Below are 26,990 nucleotides of genomic sequence, written 5' to 3' on the forward strand. Positions count from 1 at the left end.
ACTATCAACTTTCTTTGGTGACAGTTTGAAAAAATATTAAATATAGTTGCTGCTGGCAGAGTTCTTCATATGACCTGGAAGATTAATAAAGTATTCTTTTCTAATTTTATATGTGCTGAGATGATTAGGGTGATATTAGAGAACCATAAAGAGTGAAAAAAAAAAGAAATGTGCCAAGGAAAAACGAAAGGCCATTAAGACAGATTTAAATGAAAGAGAGGAATAAAAAAAAGATGAATTGCTTGTTACCTTATATTTGATAGTTAATGGAAATAAGAAAGGACTGAAAGGGGAATGTTATGCATTCTGAAGTTTTAATATTCCAAAGAATAGAGAACTCCTCGTTCTGGAATTTACAAATAAACTGATCCTCTGTCAAAGTCGTGATTAGAAATTTCCATTTCAGGATCCTGTTCCATGCCCAGCAACCACATACAATGATGAGGAGAGAGCAAAGGATGCTAGCTATTGTAAGCCTTGTCCTGCAGGATTCATATGTGATGAAACAGCTGCCACCAGCTACATGCGCAAACCATGTCCTGTTGGGTCCTACTGTGTCAATGCCTCAAGTAGTGCTGTGGTTTGCCCTCCAGGCACTTTCAGGTTCTGTCCTTATTCAGAGACGTAATTTGCACTTTGTTAGTCAACTAAATCCATTTTCTTTTTGGTTACCCAGACAATCTTTTCAGATATGCCATAGGAGTATGATGTTAAACGCAAAGGAGGATTCCTTTGATCAATGGGTCTTTCCAAGCACTTAGTATTAGTATTACAGCTAACAGCAAAGGTAATTGGTATTAAGTATATTAGTATGTTTATAGACATGTATGTGTATATGCATGTATGTGTGTGTATATGTATAATTCTTGAGTTCATTTGGGTAACAGGGACCTTATCATGGGGGCCAGCATCGATGATTGTTTCCTCTGCCCAGCTGGCTTCTACTGCCCAGACTTCAATATGACTTTCTCAGGTATTCAGTGTAACCAAGGCATGACTTGCCCTCCTGGATCTTCCATGCAGACTGTCTGTGCAGCAGGTTAGTCAAATTATAAGTGTTTAAATTAACAAAAAAAAATAGTGGTTCACTTCGCTTTACAGTGGCAGGCTGAAATCTTTTAAGAATGTATAAGGATTCATTTTTCACTATTAATTGAATGCTTCTGCTTACTTTCAAATTAATATACTTTTTTGAAGAGAGTTCAGCTCATAGATGATGTGCTGTTAGGATATGTGTGGTGAGGTGTGACTAAGGTGAATGTTAGAATGATGTAAGTACTGTTTCTGTTTAAGCTATAGGGTGTTTATCAGTGATATTTTTTTATGCCTGCTCTTTGCCTGCAGGTTATTACTGCAACATGTCAATGGACCAGGTACCCTGCCCTCTTGGCTACTATTGTCCTGAGGCTTCAAGTTTCCCCATCCGTTGCCCACAAGGCCACTACTGTGGCAGCATTGATGACTGTAATAGTACCAATGCAGGTCTGTCATTTTAAAGGTTGTATTTGTTACTGTCCTGTTTACTTACACAGTCCTTTATATTTTTCTCAACTTTGACTACAAAGATACTTTTCTGTCCTGTAGGGGCTATTGAACCTTTGAAGTGCCCATTAGGCTACAAGGAATATGATGGATCACCACGACGTACTTTCAGCGACACTTGTGAGCCTTGCCTGCCAGGATCATATGGCGCTGATCCAAACCGAACATCTTGCTCACCTTGCCGAGCTGGAGTGGTGTGTCTAGCGGCTGCTACAACTGATAATCCTGTTTCTAACAGCAGCTCTTTCGCTAGCGTTCTGGGTGTCAATGCTACTAATTCTTACCTGTGCCCTCCAGGTAACACTTGGTTATATGATATGCAAATAAAAGTAAATATAAAACAGAGAATATTGCTTGCATGTTTCTTTTCTAGGTTTTGGGGCATTTGGACTTGAGAAAATATTTGAATTGATGATAGCAGAGGTGAGTAGTGAAGGTAGTAAGTCATGAATGTGAAAAAGAAGAAATGAAATGCATGGTATCTGGCATTTATATTCATTTTCTGTGAAACATAAATCTTAAAAATAGGCCACACATATATATAAAAGTTTAAATTTGGCTTGCATATCATTAGAAGTTTGGTTTATTTAGGACAGTAATTTAATGAAGTTAATAAAATGCTTTATTTTATTTCACTAGGGTACTACTGTCCTGAGAACAGTTCAAAACCCACTCCTTGCCCTGCAGGCCATTACAATCCTAATGAAGAGGCAGGGTCTATCAGTCAATGCTCACCCTGTCCAGTGGACCACTACAATCCTTACGATGCTCAAACTCAGTGCTTTATTTGTGGAGGTGAGGCAACACAGCCCAGTAAAGGACAAACAACTTGTCAGTGTGTTGGTGCTGGGCGAGACTTCCAGGTATTTCATGTACTTTAACTCTTTACAGTTCCAGGTTCTTGCTAAGCCAATGAGTAAATATGGATTTTTGTGTGTTCATGTGAAATAACTTTTACTGACCTGAATTAAGTGCTTGCATGATTTTTTTTTGGCCAGACCTTTGTGTCTTTAAGCTGGTTTAAAGTTAATCAGCTATGTGGGTGGAGTTGATCCTGACAGGAGACTAGCTCATATTGCATCCTGGAAACATAGCTGTGGGCTAGTATCTGTCCTTCATAGTTATTTACCTTCAGTCTATATCTACAGCCTGAGGGAGCACCTTGAACTGTTTGCCTTTTCAGAGAATTATGCATGATTGTGATCTTCACTTCATGTTAGTTTGACCTTGACTGGTTTTGATGTTGACTCATCACTCTGTATCTGTATTATCTGTATATATTTGAACCATGTGAGTGCTAAATGTGAAAAAAAAGTCATCAAAATACTAGCAGACCACACTGAACCTCAGTTTTGAATGCTCAAACTTGTTTCTCACGAATTTTATAAATCACAGAAAATAAAAACCCCATGACTAACACGACATAAACATTTGCAAAGATAATGGGTGCCTTTAGTTTCAGCAAAGTGTTTTGCTTCATTGATATCAACATATCTTTCATTTCAAAGATCTTTTTAATTTACCAGATTGATGATGGTTCTGTAACCGGATTTTCAGGTGTTTGCCTTTTTAAAGTGTAGCATGTGGGAATTTTCAAAATCTTGCTAACAACCAAAGATGATACATGCAACTTTGGTATGATTATGTTTAATGAATTATGGAGACATACTAATTCATAGGCAGATTGTTATCAGTTGTGTGTATGCACTTGAGATCTGATTCATGTTTTTCATTTTTATTTCTGTATTTAATTTGATCTACTCTACTGTAAAATTCATGATAGGGCAATCCCATGAGCTATCAGGCTTATATTTTTATTATTAAGTACTGTTACTTATGTTCATGTTCATGCATTTCTTCTTCTTGCTCCTATTCGTCCCCAGTGGAGCTTAGGGCTCTGCAAATATAAACATTTAGATGGTGCCTTCTCTCTAACAAATTTTTCAGAACAGACTGTATGGCTTAACAGTCTACAGGCCGAGAAGTGCAGTGTTTTTACCTCAGTCATGTTGAAAGTGTCTAAAACAAGAAGAATTTTAACACATCTTTTATGCATAGCCCTCACATCTGATTACAAAATACCCCATAGGCCAAACACAAGATTTGGATCTGATGGTCATTCTGATGGCCTTTTAGATCTGCGCCTTTTCAGAAGACCTCGTATAGTTTCCAAGGCAGACTTGTCTCCCTTTAACTACTCGGGTCTCTGGGGTCTGTTTCAAGGACAACCAAGAGGCGTGGGGGGATAGGCGTTTTATCCCACACCAGCAACTAAGGCTATATCAAAGCATCCAGCCATGTAAACAGATGCCACATGCAGAGAAATAACAGCATACCCAAGACGAGATCTGAACTCAGGACAGCTAATTCTCACTGAATGACAGACACGAGAAGTAGTGGCTGGAATAAGCTGATGAGATAAATATTGGTAATATGTATATGTACATGTTGTCTGTTTGCAGCTGAGTGACAAAACATGCCCATGTCTGCCTGGCTATGTTGACAAAGGAGAGCAGGACTGTGTTAAGACAGTCTATGACCTTTGTGCTGAAGGGCAGTATCGTTACCAGGATGGCCGCTGCTTGAGTGAAACTGACTTTGTGACACTTTGTTCAGAGGTATGAGTTTGCTTGTCTATAAAGAATGACCAAGTCTAATAAGCTACTGATTACACAAATCTAACAGAATTTGAGGTGGATTCTGGTTAGGTGTCAAATTGTGAGTTTGAAAGTTCTGTTAATGATGAACATCCTTATATTAACCTCGAGGAGTAATAGAGAAATGATGAGTTTAACCCAGTGATTATGAGGGATTTTAAAAGTTTTGACTGATTATAAATGACATGCTTTACTGACATTATCCCTTTAATTATTGCCTATCTAACAAGCTTTGAAACATAACAGTCAAATTTCTGGAAATAAACTCAAATGGTTGGTCTCTATGACATATTCAGGGGTAAATAGGAATAATGTTGATAAAGTAATGATGTGTGAGGAATGTGAAGGATTGTATTTTGTCTGCAAAGAGAGTTTGTACTTTGTACAGAGTGTCTGTGCTTCACCAGCTGATTATACTGGCTTTGATCGTCTACTGGGCTTGTGCTTATGCAAAGTGGAGGATATAGAGGAAGTATGCAGTCTTGAATGCCGCAGAAAATCCAAATACAGGCTGACCTTTGTTTGTGCTGCTTCTCCAGCCATCCCTTATCTCAACTTTCGAGACAGCAATAACAACACTTTGGTGAGAATAGGGTTTGAAAATATTTTCCCCACCAAAAAAAATCTAAACCCCTACAGAAACATGCTGTTTTCATCACTTAAACGTAATGTATGATAAAAATTTTGGGAAATTTTAATTTAAAAAAATTTAATAGATCTACTGAATGTGCTTTAATATCTTTCCAAATGTCACATCATTATTTTTGATGCAGAAACAAATTCCAACAGCAAGTGCTTTGAGCATAATCAATGCCAGGAACTCCATCACAGCTGACCAGTGTGGCAGTCTGGACAATAGTGAAACTTCAGTTAGTATCGTGGAGACAAGTGAAGCTGGCTTTCTTGGTGTCTACAACCCTGACACCACACAGGTGCATTTTTTTTCATTTCATTTTCTTTATCTTGGTACTTTGATTTAATTTTTAATAGGTATACTAAAACACCCTTTCTATGACAGATTGTTTTAGATCTTCATACTTTTTAAGTATTTATTTTTGTTTTTGAGGTTGAGCAAAATGATGTTTCAACTCCTGTTGGGTGTTTGTATCAGTTGTTGGATCTGGTGGAAGGAAACACGAAAGGCACCTATTCTGGTAACAGCACCTCAGGCTTCACATTCTCACGCCGCCGTCTGCTGTCTACATCTTCTGTGAATGGTTCCATTTTCTCAGGGATTGCTAACCCCACTGCTTGTCTTGAGTATGGGCAGCTGATGTTTTTCTCTGTCAGCAATACCTACTATCCCATCTATGACAAGTAAGTTATGAGCCAACTTTTTATAGGCATAGTTTCTGTAATATCCCATGTTCTCTTATGGGTTTCAGCAGTGCTTTCTATTCAGTCTTATGAAAAGGAAAAGTTGTTCTTGTTTTGAAATCTTCTGTAGTAATTGTTGCTAATTCACAGATGACAAAGTTTATTCTGAGGGTAAAACCAAAGAAGCTGGTGTAATTTCTTTGGCAATGCTGTGTATGTCTCTGCAAGTAAGGTAGTTGAAAAAAATAAAACAAATTGGAGAACATGTGTCCTAAATCCATTTCATTAAATCAGAAGTTAGACTCATTCTGTACAAATAGGGTAAGTTTTGCAAATTTTGCTTTTAGGTACATGGTGGTTCTTCAGTCAGAGTGAATACAGTCTTTGGAAAAGCACTAAGGTACTTTTGCAGTATCTTGCTCTGTTGTTGTATACACACTAAACATTGTGATACTTCTGTACTGTTTGCATAGAAACAACTTGTACAACACCAATGACAAGTTTGACTACGGAGGATTCCGGGCACTGATGGAAGCTCAATCGCAGGTTGCCACCTCCACCACACTGTTTGCCTACAAGTTCACTGACCCTGGTGTGTATGTGTTTTACCTCAGCACGGACATCAATAAAAAGATGGTAAGGACTGCTTTCTGGTTTGTATTTTAAAAGGAAAGTCTTAAAATGAAATTCTGGCAATAGAACACTTAATTGGTGAAAGAAGAAATCCACAAATAAATTTAGTACTACATTTTTACCTTGATATTTATGACAGGTATTGTTACGTATCCAAAAGCATTATTGTAGCCTGTTGCTGGCCACTGATTTAAACTCTTGAGGCACTGTGTAAATGACACTTCTGAGATTATGCTTTCATAATAAAGTTTCCTGCTTGATTTGCAGTATGTTCGAGTGATGACCCAAGATGCCCAGTGTTCCACCACTGGCCCGTTCTTCCCAACAACTTCCAGTAGCATCATTGCAAGTGGCATTGCTGTGAGCAGTGACATTCTGAAGGAGCCAGACTGGCCAATCATCTTTATTCTCCTGGCTGCTGCTTTCCTGTGTATGATCATCATGATAATACTGCTGGTGAGTGAGCTCCTTTGAGTGAACCTAATGGTGAGGTCATGGCCCTTGATTGGTTGATACTAATAGTGAACTGATGGTCTGATAATACTAGAAGAGTCAATAGCTGTGGACTTTATAAGGTCATTTCAGAAATAGATGTAGGGTCCTGTAGGTGATATAAAGGGCTGCAGAGGTCAGCAGATAATCTAACCCAAAGCTTCTACGAATAGGTGCTTCCTTGGGCTTTAGCTATGAAAATGAGGCATAACTATTTCCTTGTGTTAGTAGATCTATGATATCTGTTGGGATATAGCTCAAAAATAGAAACCAGTTGCTGTACAAAATGGGGAGAATGAAAGACACTGTGATGTTCAGTTATTACCATTAATGTCATTTTCATATCTTTCAAATGATTTGTGTAGTTACTCTGAAAGCTATGATAACATCTGCTCAGAGATAGAGAGTATTATGAAACAGAATTTCATCCCTTTTGAATAATTATCTAATCCTAACACTTGTTGTAGGTGCTGTTCCGCAAGTACGGGTGGTCTAAAACATCGTATTTGTTTCCTTTCTACCGTACCGAAACTAGGCATTATAATTTTGATGACTATGCCAGTAAAGGGTCAGTGGTGTATCCAGTCAAGAAGTATCATCGCAACATGCAAGCGCTCACAAGTAGACAGCATGAGTTTGGTGAACAGGCAGCTATACTGGATGGTGAGGATGTAGATGTACCTGTAGATGTGTGTGTGTTGTTTGCATGTTTACCTGCACACAGTATGCCTACAAGTGTTTGTTTGGTTCATGAATTCTTAAATGAGAACCATCATTAGTACTTTGTTACCTCCAAAATTTTCCTCGAGATTTAAATCTCTACTTTTTTTTTTCCTTTTGCAGTCATGTTTTGTAGGGTTTGGTGGATAGTTGAATCTTATTATTTAGTGTCAATAACTGACATGTATGGTAGCTCAGTTAAGAATGCATATTTTTTCCAGTCTTCTCTGATTATCAGCAGTAGATATTGAAACATTACCAATATTTACACTGTATCTCTGCTATACGTCTGTGTGCTACAGCTGGTGCTATTGAGATGAAAATGATGAGTTCTGGGATTATGACCGGCAAGTTGACTTGGAAGGGTTCTCCTCCAAACAGCTGTACGACACTCTCTCATACCAGTCACGTGTAGTCACCACATCTATTGGGCAGCACAAAGACAATGCGAAGCAAATGTACCAGAAAATCGTCAGTCAAACAGAATCCCTGAAAGGTAACACTGAAGGGGACAGAGATGTAAACACTTTCTTTAAAGTAGACAAGATTAATGCAATTGAGGGGTTGTTTTTTGTTCCTGCCAAAATGACGTGTGTATAGCATACATTTAAAATTTGCTGTGCCTAATGTTTATTGTTTATTTTAACAGGTCTTTGGGCTGCTAAAATGAACCTTCACAGTAAGGGAGCCCACATAAGTGAGGAAGATCTTTTGAGCTATGAAAGGAAATTGCACAGCCTGGAGCTAGAACTGGCCAGAAGAAAGGAGCTTGGATGTCAGTTTGGGGCTGTCCTGGATCGACAGGCACAGCTCTTTGCTGATGATGAAACTGGCAGAGAAAATCACCAGGTCTGTTCAAAATGTGTCCGAAACTCGATCTTTATTTTAAAGATCTTTATTAGGACTAGCATGTCAAAATTGTCAAATGTTACCTGCATAAGCATAGCACACACATACACACATCTACAAGCATACAAAGAAATATACATAGAGGAGAATGCTGGAAGAGGGCTTAGAGCCTGACTGTTTTTCCTGTCTGACACAGAGTTGCCATTCCTTATAAAAGATTTAGGTTGTTGAAAAGAGTTATAATATTTTGAGCTTGGATCTTACAGGTGAATTTCCAAGCACCCCTGCGTGAAGCGCTTCGCTTGCTGACAGAACATGCAGCTAAACTGCAGAATAATGAACTGTACAATGCTGATGTTGACTTCTGCCAAGATCTTCACAAGGCTCTCAATCATCGTGTGACATTGCTGCTAGAGAAAATCTCAGATGAAACTACCAGTGAATGCAAGAGGGTCGGCGCATGGGGTGTTCTGGGGCAAGGCACTGGTGGCCAGCTGCTGGTTGGTAGCTCTAGAACCCCAGCAACAAGAGAAGATCTTTTTGACAAGTCAGGGAATGTCCACTCATCAGCTATCATAATAGATGAGAAGACAGGGCTGCTTGTTCCCAGATCTGGCAGTCAGATGATGTTGGCTGATGGCACTGTCACCAATATTCCACCAGACTATGCTGTACATCCACAGACTGCAAGGGTACTACCAGTTGCTGGGAATGTGGCCTTCGATCCTATCACTTCAAGGCTTGTCTTTGTGTTAGACTCAGCAACAGGTAAAAATTAAGAGACAAAGTAAAATCGATATTTTATCAAAACTAACAAATTGTACTTGAGTTCATCATGCAAAATGTTTACTTTGCTTGTTTTTTTTTCTTTTTACAGGTGAGGCAGCCACATCAGATGAGCCCTTCATTCCCTTTGTTCCATACCCAGTCAACTCCACTACTGGTGACCCTGTTATCACTAAGTTGAAGCCACTGAAGAACAGAAGTGATCTTCGCTATGGTGCGCCGATGGCAGAATCGCATTGTGGCCTGCATGTACCAATTTTAGCTATTACAATTCATCCACAAACAGGAGCTGTCCTACCAATAGGAGGTATCCATTTGGATCCTGTTACAAGCCTCCCTGTTCCCATTGAAATTGGCTCATTCATGACGGATACAGAAACTGGACAAGCTGTTCCTATACTTTCTGTTACACTGGATGAACACACAGGTTTGTTAATATAAGGGTTTTGCTCACATCAGTTTCTTACCTCAGTGATGAAAAAGCATATATTGGGGATAATTGCCGGTTACTGTTTTCCTTATGTGTTTTGCAAATGTTTTAATCCAGTGAAAAATGGCTAGGAAATACATCCCTTCATTTAGTAAGAAACTTTTTTGAGTTGTCTGAAATCATTGTTAAATCACAACCGCCAACTGTGCACTCTCTACAGGTGTTGTAGTACCTGTTGGAGGAACAAAATTTGGAGAGAGGACACGTATTCCCATCATGTCTGGTGACTCGTTCGTTGATCAACTCAGCAGCAGACTTGTGCATGTCCGTGGTGGTGTTAGGATGTCCAGTGGTGTGGTGCCTTCAGCTGGTGGATACCAGTCTCTTCTGGATTCTTCATCGCTTGCCTGTGAAGCTCGTTTGCTTGATGCTGTAAAACAGTACAAAGATGTCATCTATAATGCTGGTCAGAATAACTTTGCTTAAACTTTATTTTTGTCGTTCTGATAGTGAACTTTGTTTCCCTGTATCACATGACAGCTTCTTTTGTTCTAAGCAGCCTAGAGTTTTATCTGTGCAAGGTTTAAATTTTCAGAGCTGTCTGAAGATTTGTATTATTACCAAATTGAGAAGTCAGTGAAAGCAATTCTCTCTCAAGCCTTACTTTCAGTAATATTCACTATGCGTGGATTCTGCAAGTATGCTTTGTTACTGTCCTCAGTGTCATTTCACAGCTAAAACTGTGGAGATGATTAAATAATTAGATCGATCATTAGGATTTAAAAAAATCTGAGATTGTAAAATGTTGGATGTGACCATTCACATATTGGCTTCTTAATGTGTAAATACTTCAAGATGTAAGTTTTTGTGGGTTTTGTCTTGTATTCTGGTCACAGGTTGTGAAGGTAGTACCATGGATATACGCCATGAAGAGTGCAATGTTGAAAATGTGAAGAAAGAATTGCAGAAGATACGCAATCGTATGAAGTCACACTTGCTGCGTACTCGCCAAGACATTGATCGCAGAAAGAGACGTGCAGAAATTCTAGCTATGACTGGTGGTTCTCCAGGTAATCCACAGAATGTGCTGGAAGCAGTGCTTTTTATGTCCTGTGTCTTGTCAGTTCTGAAGCCCTGGTGTGAATTTGATGTGTATAAACTTTTTATTCATTCATTATAGTGCCTGTAAATGTATCAGGGAAAATGGACAGTTTGTAAGTATATAAGTATTGCACATCAGCAAATATTTTCCAACCCTGTTCTTCTGTTGGACAGTTACTTTTAAAGTAGATGAGAGTCTAAAACATGTTGGAGTGTTGTAATTGTGATTGCAAATGTTCACTGCATGATTTAGGTATGTATGAGTTCACCAAGACAGGGCAGTTGTTGCCCATACTTGTCGGGACAAGCATGGCTGACCCTGCAGGATCAGGATATGATGTTCCCATTTTGGGAGCAGACTGTGACAGCAGATCTGGAAAAATCATCCCCTTGGGAGGCACTATGGAAGATATGGAAGGAGAAGGTCAGATATGAATTGCTTTTTTAATTTTTTTGTCTAAACAGATATCTTTAGCAAGTTTAAATGTGAATGGATAAGCATGGGAAAAACATGATGTGGCATGTATGTGTGTGCACATGCAATTGCAGGCAAGGATGCATGTACGAGTAGATGCATTGGTTTGTATGTTTACAAGATAACTGATAATAGCATTGTTAGTATGTAAATTGATTACCAAAATATGATCCATGCTTTTTAACCTCAAAATACCTACTCATCTTTCAGGCCTGGTTCCCATCGTGATTGGTAAGAAAGCAGTTGACCTAGTGACTGGGGAGGCAAGTCCAGTTGTTGGAGTTCGTCTAAACCCGGAGTCACAGCTAGTGGTACCAGTTACCCTTGCCTCTAGTTCCCATCGCAAACCAAAGCCTCCACCAGGAGCAGTGGGCAAACTAGAGGAAGAAATCGTAGCTCGCAGGGGTTTCTGGCGGCGTCAGAGGCAGAAAGAACAGGAGGTGAGCTTATGTACCTGTCAGATTTATAAATAGAAGTGGATCTAATTGTTTGTCATGTGATAACCATGGTCACTAGCAGGACATTATTTATAGTTATGTGCAAAAAGTAGGAAAGAAAAAAAGTAATTGGTGGTTTATACCAAACCAGCAGCTAAGCCTATATTACAACTGAGAGCCAGCTCTTTAAACATGTGGCTCATGCAGAGAAAGAATGGCATGCTCAAGATAAGATCTGAACTCAAGACAGCCAATCACCACTATATTAGCGACAGTTACTTAACTTTTGTGCCACCAGAAAGCATTAGATGAGGAAGCCGCTCAAAACATCTACACATCCAAAATCAAGGAAGCCATGGCAGAAACTAAATAAAAGTCTTGTGTTGCAGCTTGTCACAAGAACCTGTCCTTGATATGAACATATTTAAAATGTTCAGCATCAGCCTGCTCACTCCAAGCAAATATTTGTTACAAAATTTTAAACAAGGTGTCATGCATCATGGAAATATTGCTAGACTGATACTTCATGATTGTGTGTTCATATGGTGTGTACATGTGCATTTATATCATACATTGTCAACGTGCTGTGGGGAAATGTTATATATTTTTGTTGTAATAAGGATGTAAGAGTATTTTAATGTTTAATCTGTCACCGATGTAAACTAATGTTAATTTATAAATGATTTCAGCTTGCACGGAAGGAACAAGAGTTGGCAGTGACTATGATGTTCAACTTAAACACTGTCTCGACAACTCAAGTACAAGCATCTCTGGAAGAAATTGGGAGTGCAGTCAGAACTCTGCAAGACAGTTTCAAACAGGAAGTCCAGCGCCGCGGAGCAGCTCAGCAGGACTACGCCACTGTCATTCCAGTGGATGTCATAGGCATCCTTGTGGCTGGTGACAAAACCGAAAATGAACGAGAAGACAGTCACAGTGCTGCAAACATACGATTCTCAGAGGCCGTGCGCAAGTTCTGTGTCAAGATGCAACAAGAGGAGAAGAGGTACAAGGACAGAATGGATGATCTTGAAGGTGCTATGAATCCAGAGGCAGAAAATGCTACTCTACAACGATACAAGCAGGCAAGGTTAGACTTCAGGCAGAGCTTCGTGACCAGCTTCGGGCAATGGTGGAGTCAGTTGATGATTGTCACTCGGCTCTGGAATATGCTCGCGAGTTTTCTGAGCTGAGTTTGGCTGAAGCCAAAGTGGTTCTCACTCGTAGTGCCCTTCTTGCAGGAGACTACGATAGTCAGTTAGTTGGTGTCTATGGAGATTCACACTTGTCTGGTGATAGTGACTCAGGGCTGATTCCACTTATGCGACAGTTGATAGCCCTACTGGAATCAGGTGGCCCGTTCTATCTGTCTTCAGAGCTTTTGAACTTTTTGCAACAGGCTTCTGGAGGAGTGTCCAAAACTCAGGTGACCAACATCAACATTCATGGTCACATGAGCTCACGACATAATGCACAGCAACATGCACAGAAAGAACCAGTGAAGACTACTTTAGTTCAGAGTTCAGCAGCAAGGCTATACAGCAAAGATAATGAAGAAAAACAGGTCTCATCATCTTCAGAGGTGGTTGTCATTGGTGACATGTCAAGAGTCCAGACTACAAGAACACCCCGGGAACTAGAGAACAAGAAAAAATGTTTGTTTGAGAAGCAAGCATACGAGGCAGCTAAGCTGGAAAATGACCTGCAAGTTCAGGAGACGAAAGCAATGGAAGAGATCATCGATGACTTTGAGAAGAAGAAACAGGCCAGTCAGCAAGACCTGGCAAAAGAGCTTTTAGCCAAACTGGCACAAGCCAAGACTGAGCAAGAAACTGAGAATGTTTTGATGGAGTCTGCGCATAAAATGGCTAAATTAAATGTTCCTTTAGAGAGCCAGAAGCAGCAGCAGCTAGCCAAGTTGCAGCAAAAGCTCCTAGACCGACGACGGCAGCAGAAGAAAGCCCTGCATCTCCAGCACATAGCAGAGGCTCGTGCTGAAGGTGTTGGGGCAGAGGAGGTTCCTGATGTCCGAGTCAAGTCACATGGGGAAATGTTGCATGACCTGAAGGTCAAGCAGCTTATTTTGGAGGAACAAAATGCTGAACTTAAGAAGTCAGTCAGTCAGCTACCGGAACAGGTGAGCTATAGAGGAAGGTGTATAAAAAAAAACCTGAAATTAAAAAGAAAACAAAAGAAAAAACAATCTACATTTGAGCACTTGCCAACAACACCAAATATATTTAAGCTGACTTTACTACTGTCAGGAATCTGATGCTAAACTTGATTTGAGCTTTGACCATTACAGCAAGATTTGGTAACACATTAAGAAAATACATATAGACAAGTTGATGGGCCCCTTAAAATTTTTTGAGATGTCTAAACGAAAGGGAAGATTTAAATCTGCCTGTGCATGATTGCTGAGAATAGCTGTGATAATCCTGCATTTTAAAATTTGTGTGTATGTGTGTGTCAAGATTACAGTAAGTAAAAAGATTTTTTTTTCAACATGGTGTACTTTTATAATTAATGTAAATGAACACATTGCATGCACTATTACTCTTTAGATCTGCTGTAATGACAAGTTAATTCTTATTAATGAGTATCATAAATTGTATGGAAGTTTTCTTTAGAATGAGCTCAAGTGATGAAGTGCTCTAATTTTAGATTTTTATTTTAGTTGTTTTATATAAAGTTCTTTGCCTTTCAGATGTTTGATAAGATAGATGATCCTGATTACATAACCCTACTTAAAGAGCTGGGTGTGGACAGCCTTGACACTGCTGACTTGCTCAAGAGGCTTCAAGACAGGAGAAAGAACTTGAACACCACAAGTCAGAAATTAGGCAACATGCTTCAGAATCGAAAAGGTAGACTGCAGATGCAGCAACCATCAGACAAGGAACTGCAGGGTCTGACTGATAAGGAGAAACAAAATCTTCTTGATGTTCACCTTGCTCAGACTGATGCAGACCGTTCCAGTGAAGAAAGTGCACTAATGGCAAGTTGGAAGGAGCTTGAAAAAGCGCACTTAAGACAGGAGCAGGAAGAAGCCTTACGTGAGATGCTGAAATCCCTCAGCAAGTCAGAGTGTGACAAAATTCTTTGTGCCCACAACAATGAATTGAGGCAGCTGGAGAGCAAGCGAAACCTTGAGCAATACCGCCAACAAGACAAGCTGACTGCTAAGCTTGCTGCACGTAAGCGCCTGCGTGAGCAGCTTGATCGTGACAAGGTTGTCAATAAAGAACTGGATCACATCACCAAGATGCATGTAAGTACATACTTTGTTTTAGTGCTGGTGTCATTTTAAAAATCCAGCCTTAATCTCTGAAAACTAATGATAAATAACTGGCTGAAGATTAAACGCTGTTTGTGACTCTGAATTTTTTTTGCTAAATTGTATGCAAAGATAAATTTAATAAAAAAATAATAAATGCAAAGAGGATGAAAACCGTAAAAACTTTCCTGTTTGTAGATTGTAAATAAAGACCTCAGTATCCCCTTATGATTTCCTGCCTTTGTTCCAGGCTGCTAGGTATGATAACGATGCAGCCCAGGTGATCAGCAACATTAGCAGCCAGCTTAATGGAGAAAACTTGACTCCAGAGCAGGAAGCATTGGTGCAGCATCAGCTGCTGCAGCAAGAGGGACTAGAGCTGCAGCACTTGGAGCAGCTGAGAAGAGCAGAGAGAGCACTGGAGGAAGAGCTTGCAGCTCAACAACAGCGTCTTGATGACCAGATCAGAGAACAACAAAAACTGGTCAGTGGAGCCTAATTGTGGCATAATCTGCCATCTGTGAGCTGGATTACAATTTTGTTGGTTAATAACATCGTGTTCACATGATTTTGAGGCTTTTCTTTGTCTGTGTTTGAAACTCCTATAGATCCAGTCTTTTATTCATTTAAAATTCAATTTACATATTGAAGACTATAGACATAGCAAAGAAATTTATTGCAGGGAACTTCCTTTGATGAAAACAGCAGAAAGGTAGAAATAATAAATGTAGACTTTTTTGCTGTAGATTTTTTGTGTGTGGAAGTTTCAAACTCGTGTTTTGAATTTACTGGGGTTTTTTTTCTTCATTCAATCATTGCTTCTTATTTACTTCTGTGGTCTGATACTTTTTACAGGTGATAGACACGCACCAAGCTAAGTTTGATAGAGAAATACTACTACATGGCGATAAATTATCAGAAGAGGAATATCAGAAGCTGCTAACAAAACATAAACAGGAACAGGAAGCCCTTAAGAAGAATTTTGAGGCAGAATATCTGCGACAGTTTTCCTCTCTTAGAGATAAGGTTGTGTTTCATCTATGTTTATCATTATTTTTCACACCAAGATTAAAAAAATATATCCACTTCACTGTGACCCTGTCCTGACCATGAGCATGCATAATATGTGTTTGTAATTTACTTTGTACATGAGCGGTTGTCTGTTGTGAAGTGAGTGTCTTTTATATGTGAATATGGTGCATGGTTGTTGAAGAGTGGGTTTTTATCATTTCTGTAAAATCTGTAAATCATTGGGAAAGTGCTATAAAAATTCTTCTTATTATTCTCCAATGACAGGTTTCTCAGAATGATGTAATATTTAATAAAGTTGCTCTTTCTTGGCTACACTTCATTTCGATTGGCTTAACATTGTTCAGCACTGGACCTAAGATAAGATCAGGGATTATAATAAATGTCATGTGTTTTGAGAGAGCTGAAGAATTTAAGTTCAGTGATGGTGGCATCAAAAGTAATTAAAATGCCTTTGGAAAAAAACTAACTTTTCTCTGTCTTATATAAAAACTTGCTTTGATACACAGCTCAATGAACAACACCAACAGTTCATTCAACCATTAATAGAAAGGCAGCAAGCAGAGATGTCTGAGGAAAACATCCGTCTGCAACAGGAGCGGGACAAGCTGAATGAAAACCTTGCTCGTCAGGTTGAGAGTACCACGCTGAAAGATTCTGTTGTGGTAAATCAAAACATTATTTAACTCTTATGTTACTGATTAGGGTATAGAGTGCAGACTTCCTTCATCATCACTGTTATAGTGAACATAAAAATGAACATCGAAAATCGTTTTATCACGTTTGCTAACAAGCTTGATAATATGATTTCCAGTGAATGTTATTACATATTCATTGTTGTCAGGGTAAAGAAAGGTAGATCAGAGACAAGATGCATAAAGAAAATTATTAAAATCTTGGTTTCCAGGGTAAAGATGGGGAGAAAGCAGAAAACATGATATATACAGTTCTCAGACAGCGACACATAAAGGAGGCCATCCATCTGGAGGAACAGCTAGCAAGGGCTAGGGAGGCAGCAGTCAAACAGCAGCTTGCTGATTTGGAGAAAAAGCGTCAGGAGGAGCGGAAAAAAACTCACCTCTGCGTTTGAACAGGTTATAATCAGCTACATTGTGATCATGAACTTGATCTTCCATAAGTTCCATTGTTCATAAGTTTTGTTTTATGTTACATGACTTATGTTTTATTTTAGATTTAAAGAGAGTGAGTGAATGCAAGAGAGAGAGAGACTCATTAGAGACATATTCTTGAACCAAAATTAATTTACCGCTTATTGGTGCAGCATGCTTATTCTAATTAAAATCTCTGCTATTTAGCATAATAAAAATAACCAAAAAAACCTTTATTTTATAATCTCAGGAGCTCCTAGAACTTGTAGGAAATGCTGGCACTGAATCAAACAAGGAACTTACAGCTAAAAAGGAGAAGCTTCGACAGAACCAACAGGTAAATAGTTTTGTTTGCAGAAACTCCTTTCAAAAATAACATAAAGATGTTGAACCCTAGAAATAACTCTTGTATAAGAAGAGTGCTGTGCTAGCTTTGCTTATGCCCTTGACATTCCTGAGCTTGTCATCATTTTATCAGGCATATTTTCAACATTTATACTGCAATATATATATGGATTTTATATACTCATAAGGATTCAATTGCAAATATTTATCACAACTATCTTTTGTTTGCTGTGATTTCAGAAGCAGCTGAAAGATTTTGATGACCTGACTTCTGATCTCCTTGAACAAGCAAAGAACAAAGTTCATCCAGAACAAGAGGTTGAAGGTATATATGCCCGTCTGGAACTGAGAGAAAAGCAGCTTAAAGAGCTGGCTGAGGCCATGAATGGCTATTGCTCTGTAAGTGAGCTGCAGAGAAAATATGAACTAGATGCAAAAAGGCTGAAGAAGAGGCAGCAAAATACAAACGTGAGATGTTGAACAAGATGCAGCTGGAGTTGGAAAAGAGGAAAGCTGAACAAAAGATAAGAGAAGAAGAAAGGAAAAACAAGATTCTTGCACAGCTGAAGTGAGTCTTTACTATTTTATTGTTGCTGATAAACATATGCATGATGGACAAGCTCATGTTTCTCAGTTGAGCAGTACAGAATTAAAAAAAAAAATTCTCAGCCATTTTTTGGCTTTTGAAATGACAAATGATGCCAAGTTTTTTTCCTCGTATAAGGTAGTAATAGTAACATTAAATAAGTTATGATAACAATTTTAAACGTTTTAATTTACTAATTTAAGCTTTAATAGTGCAGATTCTTGATGTCATAGTATTGTAAAAGTTATTGATAAAAGGATTTGGGCAACAAAAAAAAATTAAGATTAGCAGTAGAATAAAGAGAATAAGGAAAAGAATAAAGAGAGCTTCTGAAGACTGTAAGTCAATAAAGAAGTAAAAAATACCAGGGCACAATAGCTATAACAGCAAAGAACTATAACAAGCATAAAAGCAAAGACGAAAGTGCCTTATCCACTGTGTTTTCCTTTCTTCAGACTACTGGAGAAAGAATTGGAAGAAGAGCATAGACGCGAAGTGGAACGTCAAAAAGAGCGGTCAGCTGAAAAAGAACGATTGCACCAACAGCAGGTTGCTGAACGTGATCGTGCTCAAAGAGAAGAGATTCTTGCAGCTAACCTCAGTAGAGAAGAGAAAGAACGTTTGCTTAAAGAGCATGAAAGAAACATGGCAAAACTCAAGGTTTGTGTTTCTGTCATGGGCCATAAATATAAAAGGTGGACTGGTATTATAATGTGAATATGTCAGTAGTGGGTGTTTGATGTATTGGCTGGAGAATTTTTTTTTTTTTTCCCCTCTTTTTCTTTTTAAATGATTTTCAGTTAGAGGTAGAATAAAAAGATTTTTTTTTAGCCACTACAAGGTTTTGCCTTTGCTCTAGGGAGGCCAGGAAATGTGTAATCATTCCTTCTGGTAACTGAGTAATCTCTGCTGTCTGTAGGAAAGCATTCAACAAGAGCAGTCACGTGCGCAGATGTCCTTGGCAGCCAAACTTGAGGCACGACGCAAACAGTGCCATCAGGCTGAGGTAGCCAAGCTAGAGAAAAAGGAACAGCTTGATGCTGATGATGAACTGAGGAATCAACTGCGCCAAAAGAAGCAGGAGGAAAGTCTGCAAGGCAGCAAGATGTCCAATTATACACCTGAAAATGGGAAGCAAGGGGAGAGTACTGCTGATGGGCTTCCTAAGCTGACTGGGTGAGTTTTTTGTTTGGGTAGAGTCATCAATATAAAACTGTTTATGTTGTAAAAAAAAAAAAATGCATTTATTCATATGCCAGTTTTTTATGTTTTTAGAGGCAGACATTATATTTGATACTTTTGTTAACGTGATGTGTAAACTTATCTGGCTGAGGTGTTTGGATCTGTCATATGTCAACTTCTTGGAAAGATTTGCATTTGTATCTATATAACATTTTCCTATCTTGTGTAAGCTCTTGAAGTGGTCTGAATTCGTCTCTGTGTTGTGTTCTACAAATTCCATCTATGTCCACAGATTTAGTTCATCAGGTAATGCAGAACAGGACTGGGTAAATCTTTTGATGGCGTCTCCACTCTTCAAGCAGATCAATGACCTCGAGGAGATGTTGTCTCAGTCTCAGCCGTCATCATCTGTTGACATTTCTATTGGCGGAACACAAGTCCAGGGTGAGCTTAGACACTCTAAGTAGCTTGCACACAGGCTTGGGCTTCTGGATTTAAACCAGTCTAGTAAAAGTTTTGGTGCGGATAAGAAACTAAGTAAAATTTCCTGGCATTGAAACAGGGAATGTTAACAAGCAAGGCATATTTCCAAAACTTATTAGTCTGAAAATCTAAATCACTTTCATGACATAGAGATGTTCTTCAGTTTTTGTGATTTCTTTCGAAAGATGACTATTCATTTCAAAAGTTTTATCTGTGAAAGGTGTACTTTGGGGTCATAACCCATGATAACCTGAATTATGAGGATCACTTACAGTCTCTTAAAAAATTATTTGGGCATTTTGGTATACAGGAGCGGATTACTCCAAGCCTTACATTGATGTCAAAGATGCTCAGTGGGTCTGCAAAGGAGAGCTGGTTCCAACAAACATAAATGGCATTGCCCCGAGTCAGTTTGTTGTGTACCGTTTTGGGGTCTTCCTCATTCGCATGCTTCACCAAAGGTCAGCACTTTAAATCTTTGGTTTTCTTCCTCTGTTTTATGGTTTGTACATCTGCTTGCAACATAAAGCAAATTAACCTCTGCCATTTACATCTTTTGGAGTCTTTTGAATTAGACTAGTACTATATTGCTGCTCTGAGGCCATGATGGTTTTTACCTATAGATGTGCTGCTCACATAAAAAGTATAAAGCTTCCACAATTAATGACATGTCAGATAATTGAAACACATCCTTCTGTCACATCTAGATCGCACCAGCTCTTTGTAGGTCATTAGGCATAATATGTCATGAACACACTGCTCATATAAGACAGTGTTACCTCATTGGATTTTTACATTGAAGAGATAATATATATTAACACAAACAGCAATTTTTCAGGTAAATGACATTTTCAACACCAAAGTAAATTAAGGATTTCACTTTGTTGTTCCCAGCATTGGCACACCAGATGTGACGTTGCTTCCTGGCATCCAACCTTCCTCCCAACAACTACCACAACAATGCTTTCCGCAACTCTGTCTTCTATCAGCATTCCAACAAGATCCTCTTTGTCCGTCAAGAACGTATTAAGTCTATTGGAGAGTTTGCCATGGTGATTCTTCATTCTCTGGCTCACATCAAGGCAGGCGATATGACAGATGATGCCAACGTTCTTTTCCTCAGAGTTTTTTACAAGGTAAATGCAAAAGGCTCGTACCAGAGTTTGATACAAAGATTGATGCCATTTTATGGGGAGGGACAGGTTACTGGGGAAAGAGTCACTATTTCCTTTTGGAACTAGATCTTCATGTGGTAACCTTGTCATATTCAGTACCTGTATTTGAAGTTGATCATCCTTTACTGGTGGGGAGGCAGAAGCTGCTCTGTACCTCTGTGGCATTCCCACTGTTGTGCAAAACTTGCATTGTGCACAAAACAATGTCTCTTCAGAGGGATGGGATATAACACGTGTGGAGCTATCCTCTGTGGCTTCTCTTGTTTATTGCCACAAGAAAAGGTTGCTTAATGTAATTTTTGTACCATCATCATTTGTATTGAAAACCTGGTTTTCCTGACTTTCCACACATACTTCTGCCAGTCCACAGTTGGAGTAACCAGCTTTCCTCTGAAATCTTCACTGTAACACATGTATTACTTCAACTTCACCGGGAGTGACAACTGCAACAGTTACTCATAACTTAGAGACTAAACCAAAGTGTTTACTGTTTGACATTGTTCATGTTATATTTAAACTGCATATAGATCAGCTACTGATATGACACTTTTTTACAACATGAACATCATGATTTGTTGCGCTAAGTGCACAGTGATATAGAATATATTTATTTTGTTTGGCTTGCAGGCAATGAAAGAGGTTTGCCAAGACATGTTCTTCTCTAGGACACGGAACTTGCAGGCTGCACATGGTAGTGTTGGAGCAAGATCACACTCGCGTGCTGCCCTGGAACAAATGTTGACAGGTTCTCTGTCACCTGATGATCGAATCAATGCCATCCATGAGCTTATTGATATCAGAGTGGAATCTCCAACGCGCCTTGACTTCTCAGACAAGGTAAGGAAAGAAAAAGCATTTAGGTTTTTAACTGAAAAGATTTGTCTCAAGATTGTCGCATGGAAACACCAGGCTTATTAACTCAATCTTGAAGTCTTGCAAGATATAAATTTCCAGGTAAATAAACAAAATTTACATGGTCTGCTTTTGAATTCTACAGTTTCCTCAGTAGTTACGGAGTGGAAAATTTTCAGAATAGCTGTTTTAGTTGTTGGTCAGCAGTAAACACTCAGACCCTACTGAAATTAACATTATGATTAGATTAAATGATTATGTTTATCTGCCTGATTCACAAGAAAGGCTGAACAGGACTCATGACTTTTGATTCTGCATAATCATAGAACATTGTAAAATGGAGATCGATACTATACCGCCTAATCGATGATTTTGCATGTGATGTTGACAATTTGTGTGACTTGTCTGGCAGAAAATGGCCCAGCGCTTGTGTGGCTATGAGAGCGTTGCTAGTAATGCCAGACTGAGGCAAACCCTGGCTGCTAAAGGAGGCTACATGGCATCAGGAGATTTCATTAATTCTCGCATGGCAGAACTCAAAGGCAGCCCCAGTCACACACCCAGCAGGTCTGTAGTAAATTTTAAGAGAAAGATGTTTTTCTTTGTTCACTAACACTACTGTCATGCTTTTATGTAGACTTTTTAATGCAAGAGGTAAATATTTATGTGGACATGTAAGTGATTCAAAGGGTGTAAGCATAAAGTACTAAAATGATGTAGAAGACATTTTTATGAGAAGATAAATGAATTCAATTTTGTTAAAATTTAAGTTTTTGTATGTTTTTGGTTGCATTTATCCATTTTGTTTTTTCAGCCCCAGCCGCAGACAAGGGGCAGCACTAGTAAAGTCTCCACGAGATCTGCTGGACACTCAGGTTGTCAGCCTGCGCCACAGGAACGATGAGCTTAGCTCTGAAGTTTTGCAGGTTAGGCACAGGATGTTTCCATTGCCTGATTATTGCATTCCATTATGTGAAACATACTTTGTTATGTAGTAGAACCTGGAACAATCAAATGTTGTAAAGTACCATTCACAAAGTTCCGAGGCAGGAACGGAGGTTATAAAACATGCACATCTCTCATTCCTTTGATTTATGTTTTTTTTTTTTTAACAGGTTCTGAAGCTTGAGTCTGAACTGCGAGAGGGGCTGAAGGCAGCAAGCAACAGAGCAGACAGTGAAAAGGCTGGCCAACTACAAGAGCAGTTAACCCAAACACTGCTGCATAAGGAAGATCTTTTAAAGCAGAGTTCTTTGCTAGAGGAGCAGATATACCAGAAAGAGAAGGCTCTAAAGTCTCACCGGAAATGATTCAAACAATATACAAACCTTACTGAGTGTGAAGGTAGTCACTCATGCCGGTTTTTCTTTAGAAAAGACATTAAATCAGATAAAATTACTTTCCTGAATTAAGGTTGTATAAGCAAGTTGTTTTAGTTTTATTATTTAAGCTTGAAACAAAGACTTTTTGATGCATCAAATTAAAAGCAGTTTCCATGCTGTTTTCAGATATGCACATTCCTTTTCATTATATAATGCAAAACGAACTTTTCCCATTTTAATTATATAATTTTCCTGTCCCTTTTGGACAGTACTAACACTTTCACTGCATGTAGTCTCTTTTTTCATTTTCTTCTTTTTGTTTTAAAAAAATCCAAGTGTGGTTCATTTCAGGTAGTGTGGACTGTGCTAATTTAACATTCATCTAGTGGCTCACGCACAAGAACTGTTCATTCTAATCCTTTGTTCTACCTTTGTGTAAGTTGTGAATAAGGGCTATGGCAATGGTCAAACATTTTATTGTGGAATACCCATGATGTGGTACTTCCTGCAAGATGATATTCACCTTTTTTCATTTCAAAGCTTTTTGGACCTTTTTTCCAGTCTGATGAAACCTGTTCCACACTTAATTTTTTTGTTTGGACCTTTTAACTGTTGTTGGGTTTGTGTATAGTTTACATGTATAGAATGTTTACAAGTGTTCTTATTTTAATATTTTGTGATAAGAAACTCTACTTGATATTGATACCTCTAATCTTAACAATTTTATGATTAATGACAACCTTCAATGGAGCCACAAATGAAACAAAATGTGATATCTTATGCTGTGATAGATTTTGTTAGTGATAAACATCATTGTGAGCATTATTTGCTGTATTTAACGTCCATCAGTTTTTGCTGTTAAAGTCATTCCATGTTTCCTTTATGTACATTACTTTTTTTCAAGTGCATGTCCAGACTTGAAAGCCTTCAGTATATTTGACAAAAATGCTCTGGAAAGTGCCTTGGATATTTTCACTTATTAGTGATACACTGATGCCGTCCATTTCACTTCTATCAAAGCATTGTGTATTTTCGAATGATTACATTTCTACCATGAAAACAAGTGGATTCAAATTTGATGTGATTGGTTGGTCCCCACAGGGGTGGAAGGTGTGTGTGAGGTGATGTAAGTAGGAAACGAGAATTTAAACTGTGTGTCTGTGTCTTTTCTGTGCCTGTGAGTATTTGTGTGAGAGAGACAGGAGCTATTATTAGGTGTGATATTAATCAGCAACAGATCAAACCTGTACTGTGTGTCTGATGTTGTTTCGCACCTTCCTGCTTCCTGCTCTATAAATCATTTTGAAACACCGGAGCTCTTGAACTGAATAATTAAATGAAAACAAACCGAAGAAGAGGAGCTAGAGATGCACACAAAATGATTGATCGCTTTGATAGGAAACAAACTCTTGACCATATATTTGTGACCGGCATAGAAAGCGGAATTCGGTCTGGAGATGCACTAGTTGAGGGACCGCTTTCTTCTGTCACTCAGTGGATGACTCACTGATAAATTACTTTGCTCTTTAGTTCATTAACCGTTATCTGGGAGACACATTAGTTATGACAGCTAAGCGCAGGTGTTTTCACTTGTTATTATTACCACCACCATGTTTATTGGTGACTTGTACAATGGTGTCGTATTTTCAGTACAAAGTTCATGTTGAAGAGCGACCTGTTGGTAGGTTTTCAGTGGTGGTAATTACATTTCGTAGTCAAAGCCACGTTTTCCTAGTTGTCCCAGTCGGTAGTACAGTAACATAACAGCTGCTACACAATAACGCCGACGCTGCAGCTGTAATTAATATTCCAAGACCAGATGACAAAAGTGTTCTAATTAACGGAATGTCCTGTGTGATACCAGAAGAACTTTTTGTACTGTCATGAAATGTTGAGATTATATGTGTTGTAAAATCGCGCCTGAACACACTCAGCCTCTTACAATTGTAAGACTGCGGGAAGTCACCGTTTCACTGCCTTACTGTAACAGTTGATATATAGACACCTAGCTTCAGTCAACAGGCCACAAATTCCGGCCACTGAACTACTGACTGCTGTGTAAAAGCTGGATGCTTGAGAACCCCATCCCCAAACAAATATAATGGTGTGCACCATGGCCTGTAATTCAATGACACCGAGTCTAGTACTTTCCATTTCTACCCAAGGCCCTCGAGAGAGTATTTCTCAAGCACCTACTGTCCATCAACTTTGCACTGTTTCTTTGTACAAGATATATCGGCTAAAGTGCTTGATGTTTGGCTGACATTTTCGGTCCCCGTTTTCGACCTGGGAAAAATAATTTCTCCTGCTTTGCCAAGCCAGCACGACACGCCACGCCACGTGGTGACAAAAATTCCCTCGAGAGTCCCGGGCTGGAAAGGGCGATTATACGAATACAAGTAAACAGCTCTCGAGCCTCCAAACTATAGGGCAGTGCACTGAGGGTATTTTTTTGTCTTCATACAAAGCGTGAGGCCAGAATGATCGGAACTTCCGCATGTGGAACGAAAGCACTCTTGAGAATTCTCCGTGATCTCTCTCCTGCTGAATCGACGCAGTTCCCGACAACGACTTTTCTAGCAGCTACAACTCCAATCTTCCTGGGAAGGACAAGAATGTCTGCTCTGTGAGAAATGCATGAAAAGAATGGAGACATTGATCAAATCACACAGCCCACTTCTCATCGTGAGTGAGATTTTTATCGACGTGACCGGGCTCGCAACTTTCGATGACATCTGAAGAAATGCACTCGGACTGTGAACTCGGACTTTTAGCCACATAGACATCTTTCTTCGGCAAGATCTAGGGCAGATACCAGAGAGAAGAAACTTGCCTTAGTTCCTATTATGTCCCATCATTTTTACTGGTTCAGGGCTGATGTGATGTAAAATCCCTGCTTTATTAGTCAAGATTGACTAGTTATTTCACGCCTGGGTGAACACAATCCTTATTGGCAAAAAAAAGTTAGAGAATAATCTTTAGTGATGTAATAAAAATTACATTAAACATTCTACTAAATCGTAAGAAGCTTATAAAATGTGGGTGACATGCTCGCATAAGCTCCAGTCCAGTCTCTGCCTTATGCCCGATGACTATGTCAAGCATTTCCGTTGACGGCATTACACCTGGCCCCACACCTGCGCACGTGCAGCCAGCTGATTTCAATGGTAGAGCGAGCGGCGTCATTCTGTGCTCGCCAGCCATCCGACTAGTAGAGAAAATGAAAGTTTAAAAATCCCCTTAACCACGGCCGCTGTTTGGCTCCAATTCCATCAATCTTTAGCGAAGAAGAAGTACTTAATTTCCTCCAGGTCTTGTTTTCTTCGCCTTTGCAGAAAGTGAGCTCGAAACGCGAAAAGGGCAGCATTATTTTCTGCTCTAGCAACATGAAATCGAATTTGTTAGCCAGCATGGTGCTGCGCATTCGGACGCAACGGGAATCAGGACAGGGGTTGGGATTGTTGATTGCGAGGTCTCCCTACCAGCGATCATTTAATCTGGCTTTTTGCCGTTTCATTTCATCTGATCTTAAGCCTATTTCTCCCACTCCGGCTAAGGACCTCTTTATAACCCGCTTTTTTACCTGACCATGCGAACGCTCTTACGTGGACTTTTTTTTTTTAACTAAAAAAAAACAAAAAAACCGATTTTCATCTCACAGGCTGTGGGAAGGATCGGGGAAGGGGGAGGAGTGAGGACAGAGGTTTTTGGTGATGTGATCCCGACGAAGCTGATCAGTCGACAAAACATCGCTTCCCGTGCAGCTGCGCCCGGTCTTCCACTGCGCATGCGCGCTCTTTCTTGCGCCATCTTGCAAATAACCTTTGAGGTTAAAAGAAAAATAACGGTGGGCGTTCACTTCTTGTAGTGTGTAACGGAATTGATTTCCTATCCATTTTCGAGTGATTTTTTTTTCAAGAAACCTTCTTCCCCTTCTACTTCACAAATAGTGTCCGGTCTTTTTCTTATTTGCAATCTGCAGTATTACTACACTTGGGCACTCACCTCCGGTAACAAAGAGTTCCTGTGCATGAGGTTTTGTGATTTCAAAATGAAGTAATTACTTTTTTTTCGGTCTACATCTCCCAAAGACAAGCCCCGGCGTGACCGATCGTGACAGGGAGCGTGTGAGATTTTACAACTGACAAACATGATTAACTTGCAAACACGGAAGTCGCTGTTGGTGTTGGC

General features: G+C 39.3%; 1 protein-coding gene across 1 annotated transcript in view; it reads left to right on the forward strand.

The window, feature by feature from the left end:
- LOC112557616 overlaps positions 1-23,862 on the forward strand; it is a 93,535-nt gene extending 69,673 nt beyond the window's left edge. The window contains 41 exon segments of the mRNA XM_025227600.1: positions 407-603; positions 888-1,039; positions 1,345-1,482; positions 1,585-1,839; positions 2,182-2,405; positions 4,005-4,160; positions 4,588-4,782; positions 4,973-5,131; positions 5,311-5,516; positions 5,990-6,152; positions 6,417-6,605; positions 7,109-7,334; positions 7,678-7,857; positions 8,011-8,210; positions 8,477-8,978; positions 9,088-9,423; positions 9,647-9,892; positions 10,323-10,496; positions 10,781-10,951; positions 11,213-11,442; positions 12,129-12,522; positions 12,525-13,576; positions 14,147-14,710; positions 14,967-15,200; positions 15,572-15,742; positions 16,255-16,410; positions 16,653-16,811; positions 16,813-16,839; positions 17,105-17,191; positions 17,440-17,635; positions 17,638-17,767; positions 18,241-18,445; positions 18,705-18,961; positions 19,260-19,411; positions 19,761-19,911; positions 20,345-20,372; positions 20,374-20,586; positions 21,253-21,462; positions 21,890-22,044; positions 22,292-22,403; positions 22,593-23,862. Coding sequence (XP_025083385.1) covers positions 407-603; positions 888-1,039; positions 1,345-1,482; positions 1,585-1,839; positions 2,182-2,405; positions 4,005-4,160; positions 4,588-4,782; positions 4,973-5,131; positions 5,311-5,516; positions 5,990-6,152; positions 6,417-6,605; positions 7,109-7,334; positions 7,678-7,857; positions 8,011-8,210; positions 8,477-8,978; positions 9,088-9,423; positions 9,647-9,892; positions 10,323-10,496; positions 10,781-10,951; positions 11,213-11,442; positions 12,129-12,522; positions 12,525-13,576; positions 14,147-14,710; positions 14,967-15,200; positions 15,572-15,742; positions 16,255-16,410; positions 16,653-16,811; positions 16,813-16,839; positions 17,105-17,191; positions 17,440-17,635; positions 17,638-17,767; positions 18,241-18,445; positions 18,705-18,961; positions 19,260-19,411; positions 19,761-19,911; positions 20,345-20,372; positions 20,374-20,586; positions 21,253-21,462; positions 21,890-22,044; positions 22,292-22,403; positions 22,593-22,787 — 9,147 coding nt within the window. The 3' untranslated portion in view covers positions 22,788-23,862.
- Positions 23,863-26,990: the final 3,128 nt, after the last annotated feature.

This window comes from Pomacea canaliculata, linkage group LG1 (genome assembly GCF_003073045.1).
Source record: "Pomacea canaliculata isolate SZHN2017 linkage group LG1, ASM307304v1, whole genome shotgun sequence".
NCBI lineage: Eukaryota > Metazoa > Mollusca > Gastropoda > Architaenioglossa > Ampullariidae > Pomacea > Pomacea canaliculata.